At 53.7% G+C, this 16649-nt stretch overlaps 3 protein-coding genes across 4 annotated transcripts in view; all 3 read right to left on the bottom strand.

Annotated features, from left to right (window-relative positions):
• Window positions 1-65: 65 nt before the first annotated feature.
• On the bottom strand, window positions 66-4444 carry LOC138838988 (transmembrane protein 25). Of its 2 annotated transcripts, none has more exons than XM_070038595.1 (8): window positions 4099-4444; window positions 3537-3848; window positions 2487-2777; window positions 2145-2276; window positions 1785-1815; window positions 1577-1677; window positions 1317-1406; window positions 66-1200 (listed from the first exon to the last, which is right to left on the bottom strand). In XM_070038595.1, the coding sequence occupies exons 1-8, from the start codon at window positions 4166-4168 to the stop codon at window positions 1127-1129; spliced, it is 1101 nt and encodes a 366-aa protein (XP_069894696.1). In that variant the 5' UTR covers window positions 4169-4444; the 3' UTR covers window positions 66-1126. The 2 variants fall into 2 exon arrangements, with proteins under 2 accessions (XP_069894696.1, XP_069894697.1); XM_070038596.1 differs by having other exon boundaries at window positions 1317-1403.
• Window positions 4445-4793: 349 nt separating this feature from the next.
• Window positions 4794-9235, bottom strand: LOC138838790 (tetratricopeptide repeat protein 36-like). Its single transcript, XM_070038119.1, has 3 exons — window positions 8961-9235; window positions 7931-8119; window positions 4794-5066 (listed from the first exon to the last, which is right to left on the bottom strand). The coding sequence occupies exons 1-3, from the start codon at window positions 9073-9075 to the stop codon at window positions 4804-4806; spliced, it is 567 nt and encodes a 188-aa protein (XP_069894220.1). The 5' UTR covers window positions 9076-9235; the 3' UTR covers window positions 4794-4803.
• A 3494-nt stretch (window positions 9236-12729) lies between these two features.
• Window positions 12730-16649, bottom strand: part of LOC138838986 (histone-lysine N-methyltransferase 2A-like) — a 77981-nt gene continuing 74061 nt past the window's right edge. Inside the window, exons 36-37 of the mRNA XM_070038590.1 lie at window positions 16191-16320; window positions 12730-15076 (exon numbers count right to left, since the gene is read on the bottom strand). Coding sequence (XP_069894691.1) covers window positions 14801-15076; window positions 16191-16320 — 406 coding nt within the window. The 3' untranslated portion in view covers window positions 12730-14800. The remainder of the gene's footprint in view (window positions 15077-16190; window positions 16321-16649) is intronic.

Here is a 16649-nt window from a genome sequence, read left to right as displayed (position 1 = left end):
CAAACATTGACTTTAAAAGGATAAATTTAAAAATGTATTTCAGGAAATGAAGCAGAGACATCATCTTCATGTTTGAGTTTACTGTGCTCAGCACTGTCCTGGGCAATAATGTGAGAACAATTACAAAACGAGAGCAACAAGGGAAAAATATACTCTGCACTGTTATTCAAGCACTTCCATGTTGCTTCTTAAAGCATTCTGAGGTCATTTGGGGGTATCTGGTCTCCCTCTTTCTCCATGTCCCTCTGTCCCTGCTTACAACCAACCCCTAAAGAACACGATGGGGCAGGACGGGGGCTTCCGGCTGATTGGGGCTGGGGTCCGTGGGAGGGAGACATGCTGAGAGGGAAACCATCAATCCTGAGAACTCGGGACACAGTGACTCACAGGAAACTTGGGGAAGCCAACGGGGCTCCAGGCCCTCGCTCCCCGTCCCCTAGGGGATGTGCTTAAAGTGCTAACAAGAAAAAACGATGCATAGCTTCATGCTACCCTGGATGCCGCCAAACTAGTCACCTCTCTCCCTCCCCAACACCATGGGTGCAGGGCCAAGGGGGCTTCCAGAGCCCAGCCAGGAGGAGGCCCAGGGCGTAGACTACAGTGCCCAGGAGGAGGTGGGGCACAGGTGGGAAAGGGCAGAGGTGTGCAGCAGAAGGGGCTCCTTTGTGCTTGCCAATGGCCCCAGGGCCTAGGCTGTTCCTGTGCAGCTAGTAGGGGACTACATTTTCCCTGAGGGAACAGAGCTACATAGTGTGGGAAGGACATGCAGGGCCCTCTTTGTCCCTCAAGCCGGCAGGCAGCCTCCGGGCCTCCTGTACAGGTGCCGAGGAGTCCGTGTGGGCACCTAGCAGCCTACACCATACAGGTGACACCGAAACTCACCTGGCCAGCGTCCACTGCCTGGGCCTAGGCACCAGGAAGCGCAAAGGACCGAGTTCTGGTTGGCAGTCCTGCCTCGTGCATCTGATCCCAGCGCAACCGCAACGTCACATGCAGCTCCTGGGGGACTCCTTGTGGGAGTGCCAGCAGGCGGCGGCAGCACGGGGCCTCTTCGTGCTGGCAACCCGGCAGGGCAGGGGGTGGCTGGGGGTGCCCAGGGGCAGCGCTCCCGTCTCCCCCATGCAGCTCACAGCCAGATCTCATCGCTGCTCACGCTGGACACTCGGTAGATGTAGCCCAGCATGGGCAGGCGGATGAAGCCTGCGGGGTCAAAGTTCCCCAGAGGGCTCACCTTGAGGGGCCTGTCCCCTAGCCTCAGGCTGCTTTCACTACATAGGGCGGGGCAGAGGGGCAAGGGGCTCCTTCCTCCCCAGTACCTCGGCTGGTGAGAAGGCCCCCAGTCTCAGCTTCCAGAAGCTCTGGCCGGCTGCTGTTCCGAGCCATTGGTGGTTCTACTGGTTTCCCTGCTGGGTGACCGTGTGTGTGTTGGGCGGGGGAAGGGAGTGGAGATATACCCAGGATGAAGGCTGTGCCCAGGGGCGCCCAGTCCCTTCCTCCCTTCCTCCTAAGTTCCAGAGCCTTCTCAGAAGCTCTTCTGAAGATAAAGCATGGGCAAAGAGCAGGGTCCTACATGTACCTCGGGGATCGGCAGTGAGGTCGTTGAGCTGAAGGTTGGACGGGAGGGACATATTCTCCCGGGGCAGGCGCACATTGTTGAGTTTCAGGTTGTTGGAGTCACTGTGGGGTGGCACAGGTGCTTGGATGCTCTGTGGCCTGCCTCCTCAGACCTGCCAGAACCCCACGTTTCCTCACGCCACCCTCCACCCAGCACCAGGAAGCATTACCTAGAGATCAGAGATGGGCGTCGGGAAGGGCCTGAGGACAAAGACATTGTGCTAATGAGGACAAAGACATTATGCTAATGAGTCACTGAGCCGGCTCCCGCTGGGCTCTGCCCCCCATATGCCCTCTCAGACCTGGGACCCTCAGGCAACAGGGGTCTCTCAAACGCCCAGCCCTCGCTCTAGGATCAGAGATGTGTTCCAGTGCTTTCTCCTGCTACCCATAGCCTTACCACAGCCACCCCCTGCAGCGGCTCCACACGGGTCAGAGATGACGTGTGCCCAGCTCCGCCTGCCACCCTTGCTGCCTCCCAACCCCGCCTCCGTCCTCCAGCCACCCACGGCCCCAGCGCCTGGCCCTACCTTTGAGTTTCTTTTCTTTCCTGCAGACCAGGCAGGCCACCAAGGTGCTGAAGCCCACGAGGGTGCCCAGGGCAAGCCCTCCGGCCACAACGATGCCCAGCAGCGGCACCTCCACCCGGGCGGCCCAGAGTCCTGCAGGGTGCCCGCCAGTTAGGCTCCAAATGCGTAGGACCCCAACCCTTCCATGTCACAGATGACAGACAACCCGGCCCTTCCTGCCCAAGGACGCTGGGCCAGCTTATTCACAAGGCCTGCTCAGTGGCCACCAAATTGTCCTGTTTCTGTGCTGTGATCCCCATGTCCACCCGCGGGTTCGCTGGACCAGCTGCCCGTGCTGCTCACCTGGAGCTGGAAGTGAGGCGCTCGTGACACCCACGTCATTGGTGGCCACCACCGAGAGGTTGTGTGGCAGGCTGCGGAGCTGCAGCTGCACAGTGTGGTTGGTGAGCCAGGGGTAGTTCTGAGCATCCAGCACCAGGAAGTCAGAGGTGTTGACAGTCACTGGTCCATCTTGGTCAATCCAGGTGATATTGGCAGGTGGGTTGGCACGCACCAAAGCAAACAAGACAACCAGGAGGCCTGGGTCCTCAGCCTCCTGATACTTGGCTCCAACCTGGGCAATCTCCGGCTTAACTGGGGCAGAGCAGAGGCAATCACTCTCAGCACAGCCCCTCCTACTCGGGCATTTCTTCCCCAACTGGGGGGGAGAAGGGAGTCCGGAGCCTTTTACAAGTGAACACCAAAGAACAGGATGGCTGGGCTTGCTCCCGAGATGGCCTCTCACAATAATTAAGAATATAAATCCAGGTAAGAGTCTGGATCCACCGCCTGGCCTTGCTTCTTATCCCATGCGTCCTTGGGCAGACTGCTTACCCTCTTTATGTCTCATTTTACTCCTCTGTAATATAAGCCAGTGGCTCATGCCTGTAATCTTAGCTACTCAGGAGACTAAGATCTGAGCAGTGAGGTTCAATGCCAGCCCAGGACAGACAAACCCAAGAGACTCTTCATCTCCAATTAATAGAAAAAAGTAGGGGTGTAGCTCAAATGGCAGAATGCTAGTTATAAGCCAAAAAGCCAAGGGAGAACTCAAGTCCTGAGTTCAAGTCCCAATACTGCACACGTCCCCCCCCACACACACACAGAGGAAATTCCCTCATAGAGTCAGTGTGAGGGAAAAGACAGTTACTCTTTGTGTTTGCTAAATGTCCTGCTCAAATTGGGCATCCTGGCAATGCCTGTAATCTGAGCCTGTGAGAGGCTGAGGCAAAGGAGGATTGGGAGCTTGAAGCCAATTGGCCTAAATGGTGAGAGCCTACCTGAAAAAACAACAACAAAAAGAAGTCCCGCTGAACACCCCCTTCCGGCTGCCGTGGCTCCAGAGGTACTCACACTGCACATTGAGGATGACGGAGGCATTAGCTGACCGGCCACGGCCTGGGTCCTGCAGGGAGCAGTTGAGCTCATGCTGGGCCCGCTGAGCAGTGACAGTAAAGGTGCTGGTACCTCCGGAGAAGGCCTCCCCACCCACACTGAGAAGTCTTGAGGTGGTGGCTTCCTGGAGCCGTCCGTCCAGGTACCAGGCCAATCGAGGCGTGCCAGGGCCTCCTGCCACCCGGCAGGTGAAGGCATGGCGTTCATTCTCCCGAAGTGCCCGCTCTGCCCAGGTCTGACCATCAATTTGTGGTGCCAATTCCCCCCAACCTGGAACATAGCAGGTGGTCTCTGGGAAGGTGGGTTCTGCTCTGTGACCAGGATGAGGTTCAGTTACAGAAGGGCAGCATGCCAAAAGACAGGGCAGCTCAGTTCTCTCAGTTGACCCTAGGCTGGGAAGGGGCGGGAGGGGAGGCTTGGCCCTCGGGGCCCGGCGTGGGTAGGAACCCCGAGGGAAGACGCAGGCAGAAGGCACCAAAGCTCCCACAAGCACTTAACCAAGGAACGCACAGGGGTGTACCTGAGCCCAGAAGGACTGGCAGGAGCAGCAGCGCGCGCGGGAGCGTGGCTGGGCCCGCAGGCGGCCGCATGGCGGCTGGCCAGGGCCTGGGATCCAGGCTGCGGCGAGCGGGCTCCGGGGTCCGCCCGGGGAGAGTGTGCGGGCCTCGCAACCCCCGGGAGTCGGGGATGTAGACGGGCTCGCCGAGGCCACGGCGAGGACCGGAGCAGCGAAGCTGAAAGGCACTGACCCACCCCGCACGGCCGCACGCGCGCGGGCGCCGCACCCAGCCCCGGCTGCGGGGGACGCAAACCGCGCCGGCTGCGCGCGCAGTCGGTCTACACGCCCCCTGCCCCCAACAGGTCGCCCTTCCTCCGACCCCGGGCCCTCTCCTGCCCTCTCCCCTCCCTCGCCATAGGCCCTTTTTCCAATCCTGACGGCCTTGGGCCGAGGAGGAGGTCTGGCGGAGGTGGGTGCCAGGCGGGGGTGTCACCGCAGCATCCCGGCGGCTCACCTGGCGCCCTCGGGGAGCAACTGCTCAGGTCTGCCGGGCACCGCAGTCCCTGACCGGGGCGGGGTCTGCGCCAGGCAGGACCAATCGATGCCCGTCCGGCTGCCGTGTGCGTGGGGCGCGAGGGCAGACACACAGAGGACGCAGAGGTCGGCGAGGCCTCGCAGCTTTATTGGCTCAGGGTCCCCTCCCGTCCCCCCCCCGCCCCCTAGTGCTCAGCGTCCGTTGCGGGGGCCGCACAGCTGCCCCATCATGTCGGCCAGCATGCGGTTGCACAGCGCGGCGTAAGGGTTGAGCAGCACCAGCTGGCGCCGCGCGAAGGGGCTGCCCAGCCGCGCCGCCCGCTCCAAGTCCCTGCGGGCATCTTCGTCCCGGCCCTGCAGCCGCGCCAGCAGCCCGCGCTGCACGAAGGCCTGGCGGGCGGCGCGGCCGCGGCCGCCGCTCAGCTCCAGGGCGCGCTCCAGGTCCTCCAGGGCGCCTGCGCGGAGGGGGGGGGTGAGGCGGGATCAGCGGCGCGCTCCCGACGCCCGGGCCCCGCCCACCTGTCATTCAGGACTCCCGGAGGCTCTCGGGAGATTTTTATCCCTCCCCCGCCACACATACCCCAGCACGGAGCAGACATTTGGGACTTGGGGAAGGGACCGCTTCTCCCATGACACCGGTCTGGGAGGAAGGGCGGAGGCTTGCCCTTGGCTTCACAGACAGTTGCAGAGCTGCCCCAAAAGCCTAGGACTTGCGTGGTTCACCACGACGTGAGCCTCCCCCCCCCCCCCCCCCGCCAGTGGTTCACGCCTATAGTTCTAGCTGCTCAGGAGACTTGAGACCTAGAGGATTGTGGTTTGAGGCCAGCCCAGGCAGGAAAACGTCCACTAGACTCCCATCTCCAAGATAAATAGCAAAAAGCTGGGCTGGGTGTGTGGGTTAAGTGGTAAGAGCCTCAGCCTAGCAAGTACAAGGCCCCAGGTACAAACTCTTAGTACCCAGGTGTTTATAGCTCATCCTTGTAATCCTGCTTACTCAGGAGGCTGAGATTTGGAGGATCTTGCTTTGAAGGCAGAAAAGCCCAAGTGACTGTCGTCAGTTAACCAACAAAATACCACACTGCAGGCATAGATTAAATGGTAGAGTGCTGGCTGTGAATAAAAAGCTGGACAAGAGTGCAAGTCCCTTAGTTCAATCCCCACCACCAGAACGTGCGCGCAAACACACACACACGTACGCACGCACACACAGAGTTCCTTCAAACACAAAAAAACAAGTAGTGAAGGTTGCTGGGAGAACTGAATGATCACAGTATTGATTCTGGCCCATTGTCCCTGCAATTCCACAGAGAAGTTACTAAGTATAAATCCTGTGTCAGGGCCTTACTCTGAATCCCAGGGACCAATGTATCTATCAGCTACAAAAGCACTTTCTCAACTCTTCCTTTCTGAGGGCTCTCCCCTCCCCCCCTTCCTTCCATTGCATCATTTAGAACAACTGCTCTCTGCTGTTTACTGAGCTCGCTACCTTTCCTCATTCTCTATCATCTTCAGTATGGTGTATCTCATTTCTTTGGAAGGAGGTTCCCGTGCCAGTTTCCCAGCTTCATTTTTATGATCCTTATATAATACAAAAGAGTTGGGTTGGGGTTCTGAACTCTGAACTCAGAACCTCAGGCAGCTAGTTGGAGTCTAGCTGCTTTCTCTTGGGCTCTGCTTCACACTCATTCGAGGCTCCTAGAGAGTGCCACAGGGGCCTTGGGAGCTCAGCCCCGTCCTGGAGCAAGGCTGAGTGGCACAGTTCCAGGACTTGGTTCCCAGAACTGACACCAGCGGTGCTCCTCACCCCACCCAGGCTGCTGATGGGGAAGCCCTCAGACTGTGGTGTTGCTCAGTTTCCCTCTGCAGAGCTGGTCTGGAGGAGCTTTCTAGATGGAATCAACCTGTTCCACTCAGGAGTTTTGCTTTGCAAGCTGACTTCATCAGCACAGGGCAGGCCAGCCTGGAAAGGGCTTTGGAGGATTCTCTGTTGTCTCAGAATGGAGTCCAGACTCTCTGGTTGGCATTTTTGGTTCCAGGAACACGTGTACTACTAATCCGGTTACCTCATTCCCCATTAGGTCTCTGTGGGTTCCATCTTCCCATCAGCCTGGCTCATTACACCATGGGTTCCTGTGCCAGCCAGTCTATCTTCAGTGTAGTAGGTCTGACCCAGTTACCCTACCTCTGAAACTTCTAGGTACATGTTTTCAAGAGGTCAACCTGAGCTGGGGGCTGGGAGCTCATGCCTGTAATCCTAGCTATATTTAGGAGGCTCAGATCTGAGGATCATGGTTTGAAGCTAGTCTGGGCAGAAAACTCCATGAGACTATCTCCAATTAACCAGCAAGAAAACAGAAGGGGTCAAGTGGTAGACTAGCCTTGAGTGAAAAAGCTGAGCAAGAATGTGAGGCTCTGAGGGCTGGGAAGATGGCTCAGTGGTAGAGCGCGTGCCTTGCATGCCCGAGGCCCTGGGTTCCATTCCTCAGCACCACATAAGCAAAAAGAAAAAAGCCGGAAGTGGCGCCGTGGCTCAAGTGGTAGAGCACTAGCCTTGAGCTGAAGAGCTGAGGGACAGCGCCCAGGCCCAGAGTTCAGGCCCCACGACCGGACCCAAAAAAAAAAAAATAGTGAGGCTCTGAGTTCAAGCCTCAGTACAGGTGTGTATACACACACACACACACACACACACACACGTCCAATCTCTGACACACTGAGTTCATTGCCACCTGGCCCTGCCCACCTCTGTGAGCTCACTTCCCAATCTTTTCATGCTGCCCACCTGCTCCAGGAGCAGCTCTTCTACCGCCCCCCTCATGCCCGTCAACTCATTATGTTCTGCTCTGAACTATGACCAACCCCAAGAGCAGGATCATGTGGATTAAGAGTGCTACCACCTGGCTTAAATCCCAGCTCTGTCCCTTCTGGGCTGGAGGAGCCTGAGCACACTTAACCTTCGCATGCTTCGGTTTCTGCATCTTTAACATGGATAACACTAGATATGACTTTTCAGGTTGTTTCTATGGCTCATATGTAAAGCATTTAATGCATGGCAAATAGGAACTACTATGTAAATGTCAGCTGTCGGCAGTGCATTTCTTATCTTTGTGTCCTCTGCTCTAGCCCACTGCTAGTCCATAGACTTTCATCAGATATTCCTTAAACGAATGGGTTACAGTATCTTCTTTCACAGTCTCCCACAAGTTAGCAGGGCCCACTCCTAATCCCAGGCTCTCATCCCCCACGCCCCTGCTCCACCCCAGCTCATCTCAGTGCCTTCGAGAGACACTTTCTGCAGAGCTTCCCAGGTGTGTCCCCTCACCTGCCACATCTCCACGGAGCCGCCTGGCCTGCGCTCGGTTGTTGTAGGCAGAAGCTCTCTCCGGCAGCAGGCAGATGGCCTGGCCAAACTTCTCCAGGGCTGTGCTGAGGTCACCCGCCTCTGCTGCCATCACCCCCTGCAGCTCCAGGACTTTAGACTGCTCCAGTTGTGCTTGAGGGAAAACTCCATCTGCACAAGGGGGTGAGGGGAACGCACACAGGACAGAGGGACCCAGGAATGAGGTTGGAATCCTGGGAGCTGAGCCGCCTGCCCAGTGTGGACCATGGCAGGGGTGAGTTGCAGCGTGTGGGCAAGAAACACTGAGCTCAAGGCGAGGAGCTAACACTACTACCTAAGGCCCAAAGGAATTTGGAAAAGGGCCCTGGGACTCCTCCTGGCCAACAGTAGTCCAAACTGGTTCCTAGGTCAATAACGTAGTCAAGGTCACCGTCTTTAAGTTCTAAGTTGGAAGCTTTCGTCTTCCTGGCTCTACATTGAGCTGGTTCTCATTTTACTGCACTACTCTGCCCCTTAAAGGCCACCATGACATTCCTAGGGTGTGAAAAGCCCCCCCCAGTTGTATTCCTCAGCCTTTCAGCCTGTGGTTTCAGTGAGGCTTGAGTGTCACCTGTCTAGAAACAAGGGCATCCTCCACTAGGGGTCGCTGCTGAGCGTGCTTCCTCTGCAGAAGGAAGTTCAGGGCTGACCTTGTAATAATAGTGTAAATAAATGGCAGCTCTGGGGGCTAGGTCAAGACTAGTCAACTGAGCCACTATCCCCTTACCCCGTTTGTCCTCCATTCTGTGGGAGATAACATTGTTTTGACAAAGGTTTAAGAGTTTAACATCACCCAACAGTGAGGCTTTGGCACCCTGCTGGCAGAATGTCTCTTGCCAATCCCGCACTGTACACTCAACACGAGCCAGCCTCCAACTCTGATGTCAGTAACCCAGCTGGGAGGAAGCAGCAGCGCTGGTCCCTTCCTCCTTGGTGCCCGTGTGCAGAGCACAGGCCAAGGTCAAAGGCTCACCTTCATCTTCATCCTTCTCTGCTTCGTCTCCTAGGTCCAATCCCACTACATCTCCAAAGGGGGTGTCAGGGTTGAAGATGGCTTGCAACACTGCCTGATCATTCGGAGTCCCCATGGTGCTCCTGAATGAAGTCTGGAGAGGGGATTGAGGACAAAAGAGGCAGGGTGCTGGGGTGGGGTCACAGCACCCCACAGGTAGCTGATTTTAAAGGAGGAGATTCTGTTTGGGGACCTCCCCCAGAAGTGCCTCCCATTCCTTGGCTCTAGTGTAAGTTCAACCTCCGTGATTGGGGTTAGTGACCTTGGCTTAGCAGAATATTTGCAATGATTTCTCAACTGAACATGTGCTCTTACCAAAATAAACAGATCCAGTCTCAGCCTTAAGGTGGAAGGTGCTGGAATGTTTTTGTCAGTCACAGTTTAGAAGTCATAGCTTGACTTTCCCTGGATAAAGTGGGGATGAAGCTGGGCACTGTTGGCTCAGACCTGTAATCCTAGCTACTCAGGAGGCTGAGATCTGAGGATCTAGGTTCAAAGCCAGCCTGGGCAGGAACATCATGAGACTCTTATCTCCAATGAACCACCAGAAAACTGAAGTGGTGCTGTGGCTCAAGTGATAGAGCAGTAGCCTTGAGCTGAAGAGTTGAGGGACAGTGCCCAGGCCCAGAGTTCAAGCCCCATAACCGACAAAAAAATAAAAATAAAGGGATGAAGGGCAAAGGGGACTGGATGAAGGGAACTATTCCTCTGTCCTCTTGACCCTTTCCTCACATCCAGCATGTTGGATCCTGAACACAGGTCACTGCTGAGTGAAGGGAAGAAATCCAGGTTAAGGCAGCCAGGAAGCAGTGGGACCAAAAGGCAGCCACAGGGAGTGCACTTTGTGAGTCTATCTTTTTGTTGTTGTGCTGGTAATGGGACTTGAACTCAGGGCCTGTTACTCTCACTCAGCTTTTTGTTTTTTTTCATTCACAGTGGGCACTCTACCACTTGAGCCACACCTCCACTTCCAGTTTTTTTGCTGATAACGAGTCTCATGCACTTTCCTGCCTGAGCTGCCTTCAAACCTTGATCCTCAGATCTCAGCCTCCTGAGTAGGGAAGGATTACAGGCGTGAGTCACCAGTCTAGCTCATAATTCCATCTTAAAAGGCTGTACTGTAAAGTATTTTGAAACCTCGACAGAGGCCATGCCCCTCCCCATTGCCGCCCCTGCCAAAGCCAGAAGGAAGCGCGACCATTTGCAGCAATAAACTTGACATGTTTATTAATTAAACTATCACTTAAATAAAAAAAAGTGCATAGAAAATAAACATGTTTAAAAACTCCTTTTTTTTTTTTTACAACTATGTACACTTTTTACTTTTACATTCAGTCTTTCGTAGAGAGCTTTCAGCATTATTATTTTTTGAACTATTAAAGTATTTTCCTTCACCCCTGTCACAGGGAGTTAACACTGATGGACTTACAAACATTTTCCTTTTTTTTCTTTTTTTTTTTTCTTTCTCTTTTTCTCTAACCAGAAGCTTGGAAGAACACAGGAAAAAAAAAAAACTCAAAAGATCTGTTATACATGATAAAGTTGTCGAGAAATGTCTTATTTCTAGAAGCTTGTCGTCTGTTGATCTTGAAACAATTATTCAACTACCTGTATTTACTAAAGAGACTGTTAAAAGTTCAATAAAAGAAACACCACAAATCTATTTTCTTGGTTGAAAGACAGAACTAGAGTACCTCAGAACAAGATACCAGGAAAGCACAGAACACAAGTTTCCCCTAAATGCAGGTGGTAACCCCAACATTCATAACCAAAAGTAGAGAAACAAAGAGTACAGGTACTGACTGGCAACATTCACGAGCAGGAAAAATCCAGGTGACACCATTTCCTCATTGCTCTCTGGGAGAATGGTGGATTTTGCCAACCCCCCTGTGGCTTGGGGTCCCCGATGTGAAAATCAGAGGAACGCTAGCCTGACATTTTCCTGCTCTGCTAGCAACTGTAACACAATCCTTATCTATAGTGTTAAAGAGAATTAAAAGCCATGGACTGAACTAGGCTTTGTTACATGGTGCATTACTATATTAGTTCCTATATATATCATATTTATATTTATTTGAAAACCAAAACAAACAAAAAAGTTGCAAGTTTTCAGAGTGTGAGACTTGACTGATATTCATGATTCGGCACAAAACCATCTGCTCAATAACCTTGTATTGCTTTTAAAATGAAGGAAGTGAAAACACAAAATTACACCCAGCCCTTTGCAATGACCCGCTTTTCCTTAAAAAACAAGTTGATTTCTATGAAAAAGAATCCCAAATCAAACTTAACATCTGACAAGGTTTTTGACCTTTAGTATTTTCAGATAATTGTTTGAACGTCAGTCCTTTAGAAAGATACATTCATTAAAAGATGGTGTGTGTGTGTGTGTGTGTGTGTGTGTGTGCGTGCGTGTGCGTGTGTGTTGTTATATAAGGTTTTTTTAAATCAAGGTGACTGCATGGTGCTCACTGCGTTGGCCGGGGGGTTGTCAGGGTGGTGGTAAGCTGGGACCTGGTAAAGGAGCCTGGTTCAAAACACAGCTGCAGGGGTGTCCCTGTTCACTGCTACTGACCTAAGAATGGGGGAGGGAAGCCACGGGGGGGGGGCGGGGGGAGAGAGGAACCAGGGGACCAGGTTCCGGCCACGGGGTCAACGCCATGCAGCTGTACTGGCCACACAGCTGTCACTGAGCCACCAGAAAGTGCAGCCACAACAGGTTCTAGCAGCAAAGCGGTACGTGAGCTGGCTCTGAGAAGTGACCAGGCTCGAGCTGTACTCCTTGGGATCTGGGATGCCTCTCAGGGGGCACTCCTGGGAATGACCCTCCCTCCCCCCGCCAATTCCTCAGTCAGCACTTTGGTGCGGAGGGTCCCTTGGTCACTTTCAAAACAGACATAGTTTTCAGACACAGTTTTGGAGACAGCCAGGCCATTTTTGCCTTCTTCCCCTCTTCCTAGGGAAACCTTAGTTTGTCCCCCGAGTTGCTGGCAGGTATGCTGATTTTGGCAATAGACTCAAGGCTGAGCTGCGAGAGGGGGTTTTCTCCTTTCTGTGGGTGAGTCGGGGTGAGAAGGCAAGGCAAACCGTTCTGCAGCTGGCAGGGGAGGCAGTGTGCTCCTCCCCTGCCCTCGGGGCGTGGGTATGGACAGAGGATGAGGGCTCACAGTTCAGCTGGCCTAGCAGGGCAGTGACTAGGTCTGTTTAGCTGAGTTTCCCCCACCCTCGGGCTGGCCTCTGGGTCTTTCTCACGGTGAATTCACGACCCATCAGTGCATTAATCATTTCAGTAACAAATGCAGCTTAAGTTTTTTTTTTTTCATTAAAAAAAAATAGGAATACAAGGATTTACCAAAAAAACCTCACACAGTGCAATAATAAAGTGAACGAGCCGCGCGTGGGACCCCTCGGGCCACCGCATGTCGTTCATGGGAAGAGGAGGACGGGAGGTGAGGGCTGGGTAGGCTGCTGCCCAGTCCCCTGCTGGCACTTCGCCACGACGGCAAGGAAGCCTCTGCCGCCCTGGCCACAGTGCTGGGCTCCCTGCATGACAGCGGCGACAGCGACAAGGGTCCAGCAAAGCCACCAGACCAAGTCCTTAAGGTCTTGGGAGAAAAGGGAGCCCAGGATGGAAGGCACCGCAGAGCCGGGAGTCCTGGGGCAGAGTGCTGGGCTGAGTCGTATTGCTTTGCTAGACTTGCAGAGGAATGGGCGAGAAAAGGGCGCCCCCCCCCCCCCCCCCGCCGTGGACTTCGCTGCTGGGCAACGCCGCTTGGCGCGGGGTCTGCTTTATCGTGAGCGGTCGCACTGTGCTGCAGTTTCAACAGGCCGCCCCGAAAGAGGGCACAGGGGATCAGCGGGTTCTTTGCGGATCTGAGGACTTGGTGGGCAGAGGGAAAGGAAAGAAAAAGGAAATGATCTGAGACAGATGGTGATGGAGGATGTCAAGGTGCCACGGAACTGGTTGGCTGCTAACTCTGAAGTAAGGCAAGATGAGGGAAATGCGCTAGCCGGCCGGGCTCGGAGCCAGCGCCAGAGGTGAGGCCGGGCGGCGTGGGAAAGAAGAAACTGGCGAGTCAAGATCCTCCTGTAGCCTTGGGAGGAGGGGCTTCCTTGGGAAAGGACGGGAGCGGCCTAATGGAGCTGAGTGATCTTCCTTCAAGAACCGACCAGAGAACACTGGTCACGGGGGCACGAACAAGCTACATGTGGAACAACGAAAAGCACACCTTCCAGGGGGAAGCCAGGCAGGGAAAACCAGACTCTGTGTGTACAGCTGAATATTTCCTCTAACTTCATCCTATGAAAATAAAAAATTATTAAAAACCGATTTTCTTTTAAATTAGGATAATACCGCGGTTTAAAAAATAGCCTTGTCATAAGTGCTTCTCCCTATGAAGTGCTTCTCATAGAAAAATATACAAAATATATTTACATTTATAAAACCTTAAATAGTAAACTGTAAACAGAACAGAGTAAAATCCAATGACTTAATTTAACAGGTTCAAGACACGCACTGTCTTGGGGGAAGGAAGAGAAAAACTGGATGCTGCGCGAGCGCACCGCGCCGGGGCAGTAGTGTCATGGAGCCCGCTTCAGCCGCGGCTGCGCGCTGGCAGCGACGGCCCCTCCACACCCCGCGGTCTAGTCCCCAAGTTTTGGGCCTTGAAATGATTAGTGTTCTGCCTTCAACTAGACATTGACTATTCAAAAACGAAGTCTTCCTATGTCTTAAAGAGGGGAAAGAAAGTTCCCGTGTCCTAGGAAGGGAGGGGCGCAGGGGTTCTCCTGGTTATGGTACTCTGGTGGTGGCATGATTCAAATCCTATTCAAACAATCTGTATCCTCTTCTAAAAAAATCATGCTACATATATTTCTTCAGAACTCTCAGGGGAGAGTTGCACAAAGTCTTCAAATTCTGTCTGGTTCTGGCTAGCGGCTCCTGTCCACTTCCCCCCTGGAGTGCTTGCAGCTCGGGGACCTTCGTGTAGGCACGCCCTGCGCCCACCGGCGAGTGCCCGAGCCCTGAGCGGGGAGTCAGCTCCCCTACCACCCAGGAAGCAGGACGGGAAAGCAGTGGGATGGAGGACAGGAAGGAAGGCGGAGTGAAGAGAAGAATGGCAGAGGAAGGCCGCTCCTATGGTCAAGAAGGTGATTGGCTGAGATAAGGCTCACAGGGATTAAGTCCTCCCACTTCCGGCCCACAGGCTCAATGTTTGGTAATTAATTGGCACAACCCCAAGACAGCCTTTTGACACCAGAGGTGCCAGGAATCCTGTCTCCCAGCTGGAAGTGAACTCTCTCAAGGAGGAGGCGAGCAGGGAAAACCACCAGACCTCTGTCTGTTCAACAGATGGCCACAGGCAGGGCCTGGCTGGCAGACTAGCAGGCTGTGTCCAGCCAGCCCCGTATCTCAGTCCTGCCTGACCCTCGGCTCCGAGAGCCTGGGGAAGAGCTGAGGTGAAGTGAGGAAGACAACTGCTCTTGGAGGAATGCTCAGGCCCCACCTCCCAAGAAAACCAAGCCTCTCGAGGCTCCTTCCAGGCACATGGCCCAGGACCTAGCTCCCCAGCAAGCTTAACAGCTGACAGTCAAGAGGGGTCCTCCAAGAAAGCCCGTCATGGATCTTTTCTTTGAGACCTCATTTCTAAGACTCTGACCACATGTATGACATGAATATGGACATGAGGGGGCCCGGCCAGAGGCCCCTCCACCAGCCCACTTGGTCCTGGAGCAAGGCCTTCAGCACTGCTTTGGGTGGCCCTGGGTGCTGGTACTTGGGCCCGGGGGAAAGAGCAGCGTTAGTTCAGGAACTTGCGGCATTTCTTGGCGCCGCAGTTGCAGGGCAGCTTGTTGCTGGCGTCCTCGATGGGGAACTTGTAGTCGTAGGTGAGCTCCTCGCCCCGGTAGATCTTGCGCATGGCAAAGATGACGATGTGCTTCTGCCCATCGATGTTGATGACGCGTGAGTAGCAGTTGGGCTCACACGAGTGATTGATGAAGCGTGCGGCGTTCCCGTGCATGGTGGCATCCACTACTTCGGAGTCGTCAATGCGGAACATGTAGCAGCCGATGCCCTGCACGTGAACAAGAAGAACTGGCTATTTGCTTACTAACTTTAGGTGCTGGGGATGGAACCCCAAAGTCAAGAGATGAATCATTGAGTCATACGGCCTTGAAACTGTTATTCCCGCTCCCCCCCCCTCTTTGTTTTTGCCAATATTTGGGCTTGAACTCAGAACCTGGGTGCTGTCTCTTGCTTGGCTTTTTTCTCTCAAGGCTGGTGCTCTGCCACTTAGCCACAGCCCCCACTTCTGGCTTTTTGGTGGTTAACTAGATATAAGAATCTGACAGACTTTCCTGCCCAGCTGGCTTCTAACTGAGATCCTCAGATCTTAGCCTCCTGAGTGGATGGATTACAGGCGTGAGCCACTGGTGCCCAGCTCTCCAGGGTGTCTGCATGCTTATCTTTAGAGTAGATTCTGAACATGTATGGGGACTTTTCACAGGTCTTGGAGATGTAACTTTTTTTTTTTTAATGTCTTTGTGGGGTTGACTCCTAGCACTGAAGAAAAAATGTCTTAGAATTGATAGCACATATCATTTCTTTTCTTTTTCTTTTTCTTTTTCTTTTTTTTTTTTTTTTTGTCGGTCGTGGGGCTTGAACTCTGGGCCTGGGCGCTGTCCCTCAGCTCTTCAGCTCAAGGCGAGCGCTCTACCACTTGAGCTACAGCGCCACTTCCGGTTTTCTGGTGGTTTATTGGAGATAGGAGTCTCACGGTCTCTCCTGCCCGGGCTGGCTTTGAACCGTGATCCTCAGATCTCAGCCTCCTGAGTAGCTAGGATTACAGGCGTGAGCCACCAGCGCTCGGCTTTCTTTTTCTTTTTGGTGGGTCGTGGGGCTTGAACTCTGGGCCTGGGTGCTGTCCCTAAGCTTTTTTGCTCAAGGCTAGCACTCTACCACTTTGAGCCACAGTTCCATTTGAGATAAGAGTCTCACAGACTTTTCTGCCCAGACTGGCTTTGAACCTTGCTCCTCAGATCTGTCTCCCAAGTAGCTAGGACTACAGGCCTGAGCCACCAGAGCCAGGCGGCACGTATCATTTCTTTGGGGACTCAAGGATCAAGTGGACAGCTGTGGTCCTTTTTTAGGGTAAAACCGAAGAACAGGGACAGGAAGAGGGGTCTCACCTTGCTGTCATAATACTTCTCCCGCTTGTCGGTCTGGATGGAACGGATGACGTTGCCGGCATACTCAATCACCATCTCACCTGCATCGATGTTTCTCTTGCAGAAAAGACCCCGTCCGTGGATGGGAGACCTGGGTCAGAGAGATGGGAGAGACCAGGCATAAGTTTTCCAGTATTGTGTGAATCCATAAATATGTATCAATGAATGGATTCTCCATGTCTCTTAGCTTCCCAGATGGTCACTTACAAGGAATCTGTGCACATAGATTGCGCTGACAAATGGCCAAAGATGAGTGATTTCTACATTCCCTAGCCTTCTAAAAGCAGCAGTGCTCTAGGTGTCTATGGGGAAGTCCATGTTCAATACAAGAAGCTGCGGAAGCTCAGGCGCTCAGGCTCAATTAACTGTACACACAAATGCCTCACCGCCAGGAGGAGGGAGTTACTCCAACATTTAGTC

Source organism: Dipodomys merriami, unplaced genomic scaffold (assembly GCF_024711535.1).
Source record: "Dipodomys merriami isolate MVZ:Mamm:240054 unplaced genomic scaffold, mDipMer1.0.p SCAF_29, whole genome shotgun sequence".
Taxonomy (NCBI): Eukaryota; Metazoa; Chordata; class Mammalia; order Rodentia; family Heteromyidae; genus Dipodomys; species Dipodomys merriami.
This window is presented reverse-complemented; position numbering and strand designations above follow the sequence as displayed.

Excerpts from the sequence above, each read along its gene's own strand:
- LOC138838988 (XM_070038595.1), bottom strand. The coding sequence starts at position 4,168 with ATGCGGCCGCCTGCGGGCCCAGCCACGCTCCCGCGCGCGCTGCTGCTC. Across the intron at positions 2,778-3,536 it reads CGTCATCCTCAATGTGCAGT|TTAAGCCGGAGATTGCCCAG; the intron begins GTGAGTACCTCT and ends GCTCTGCCCCAG. Across the intron at positions 1,201-1,316 it reads GGGCCTTCTCACCAGCCGAG|GCTTCATCCGCCTGCCCATG; the intron begins GTACTGGGGAGG and ends TTGACCCCGCAG.
- LOC138838790 (XM_070038119.1), bottom strand. The coding sequence starts at position 9,075 with ATGGGGACTCCGAATGATCAGGCAGTGTTGCAAGCCATCTTCAACCCT. Across the intron at positions 8,120-8,960 it reads AGAGAAGGATGAAGATGAAG|ATGGAGTTTTCCCTCAAGCA; the intron begins GTGAGCCTTTGA and ends CCCCTTGTGCAG. Across the intron at positions 5,067-7,930 it reads GCTCCGTGGAGATGTGGCAG|GCGCCCTGGAGGACCTGGAG; the intron begins GTGAGGGGACAC and ends CCCTCCGCGCAG.